At 34.4% G+C, this 1,488-nt stretch overlaps 1 protein-coding gene across 1 annotated transcript; it reads right to left on the bottom strand.

The window, feature by feature from the left end:
- Nucleotides 1-262: 262 nt before the first annotated feature.
- Nucleotides 263-1,243, bottom strand: LOC118826617 (putative gustatory receptor clone PTE01). Its single transcript, XM_036597642.1, has one exon. It carries the CDS (start codon nt 1,241-1,243, stop codon nt 263-265), a length of 981 nt encoding a protein of 326 aa, XP_036453535.1.
- Nucleotides 1,244-1,488: the final 245 nt, after the last annotated feature.

The raw sequence follows: 1,488 nt of genomic DNA, 5'->3' as shown, positions 1-1,488 counted from the left end.
CAAGAAGAAGAACATCACAATACTGAACAAACATGAATTTCATATTTTAAAACCTGCAATGTGTTGGCACTGGTTTAAATTATGATGTGTTCATGGGTACTAAATACTAAAAAGACTCTAGCTTTAAAAAGAGTGATGAATATAAGAACATTTCAAAACATGTTATTTTCATTGGTCCCATAATCATAAAATGTCACTCTTGGACAAAGACAACAAAGAACAAAAGAGTACCTATAAATGAACTATAGCCAAAATCAATTTCTTACTTCAGTTGTCTTTTCACTCTATCGAGTTTGTTTTTCTGTTTTGTTGGGGAAACCTTCTTACGGATAAAGAAAATAAGATTCTGTTGAATTTCTTTTGTTTTCAGTCCATATATTAGAGGATTAATTATAGGAGGAAATATCATCACAGAAGCTCCTAAGGCCCTTCGTAGGTTTTGGGGTGCTGACTCAAATCTGTGAGCTATCACGGCAAAGAGTGTGGTGAATTCAAAACAAAGGAAAACAATTAAATGTGTACCACAGGTCTGAATTGCCTTGCTTTTGGCATCAGATTGTCTTTTAACCACAACAGTGATTAAGATTTGCATGTATGTTAATACCACTATCAGCAGAGGCAGACCTTGGATAAAAGCTATTACAAACAGTCCATAGTAGTTATTTAACTTTGTATCTCCACATACCAGCTTCATCAAAGACGGATTATTGCAGAAAATGTCCACTATTTTTGTGCTACAAATCTGTCTGCGGTAGTTCAGCGCAAGTAGTAAACCAATCAAAGTGAAATCTAAGGTCCACATTATTATTATTATTTTCAGCAAGTTATTTGGAGACATCAAGGTGTTATATTTCAATGGACAACAAATGGCAACGTATCTGTCATAAGCCATAGCACTGAGAGTGAGAAATGCTCCAGCTGCATACAGATGTGTCAGTAAAGCTTGCACAAAACAAGCAGAGTAAGTGATGGATCTATTCTGTGACAGTAAACTAGATACCAGCTGAGGAAAAAAGGCTGAGGCACCCATCATATCATTGAGTGGCAAGTTAAACAACAGAATATACATAGGCTTATGGAGTTTCCTGTTCAGAGCAATTGTTAGTAACACAGTCATATTGAAAAACAAAATGGTGCAGTAAGTGAGAGTTCCAAATATGAATGCTGGAAAAATATTAGGTGGTAGTATTTCCAGTGATTCCATCATCAAAGTTGTTGTATATATGGAATAATTAAAATCCATTATGTTTATGTTTTATTTTATAAAATGGTAGAGAACAAAAGAATCAATTATTCAGAAAATACAGTTTCACAGTTTGGCTGATCCTTTAAGTAGTTAAAAAGATTGCTTACCCAGAAAAAAACCCACATGCCAAAATCTCAACAAAATAATTAGCTAAAATGAAGAATCTGTGAGATCACAAGTTTAACAGTGTATTTAAGGAAACTCTCACATGTCCATCTGTTCAGCTGCGTAAATATGCAGGC

This window comes from Colossoma macropomum, unplaced genomic scaffold (assembly GCF_904425465.1).
Source record: "Colossoma macropomum unplaced genomic scaffold, Colossoma_macropomum, whole genome shotgun sequence".
NCBI classification, from domain to species: Eukaryota; Metazoa; Chordata; class Actinopteri; order Characiformes; family Serrasalmidae; genus Colossoma; species Colossoma macropomum.
The sequence above is the reverse complement of the archived record's forward strand: the minus strand, read 5'-3'. Positions and strand labels throughout refer to the sequence as shown.

What these genes read in the sequence shown, in the direction of transcription:
- LOC118826617 (XM_036597642.1), bottom strand. Translation starts at nt 1,243, where the DNA reads ATGGATTTTAATTATTCCATATATACAACAACTTTGATGATGGAATCA.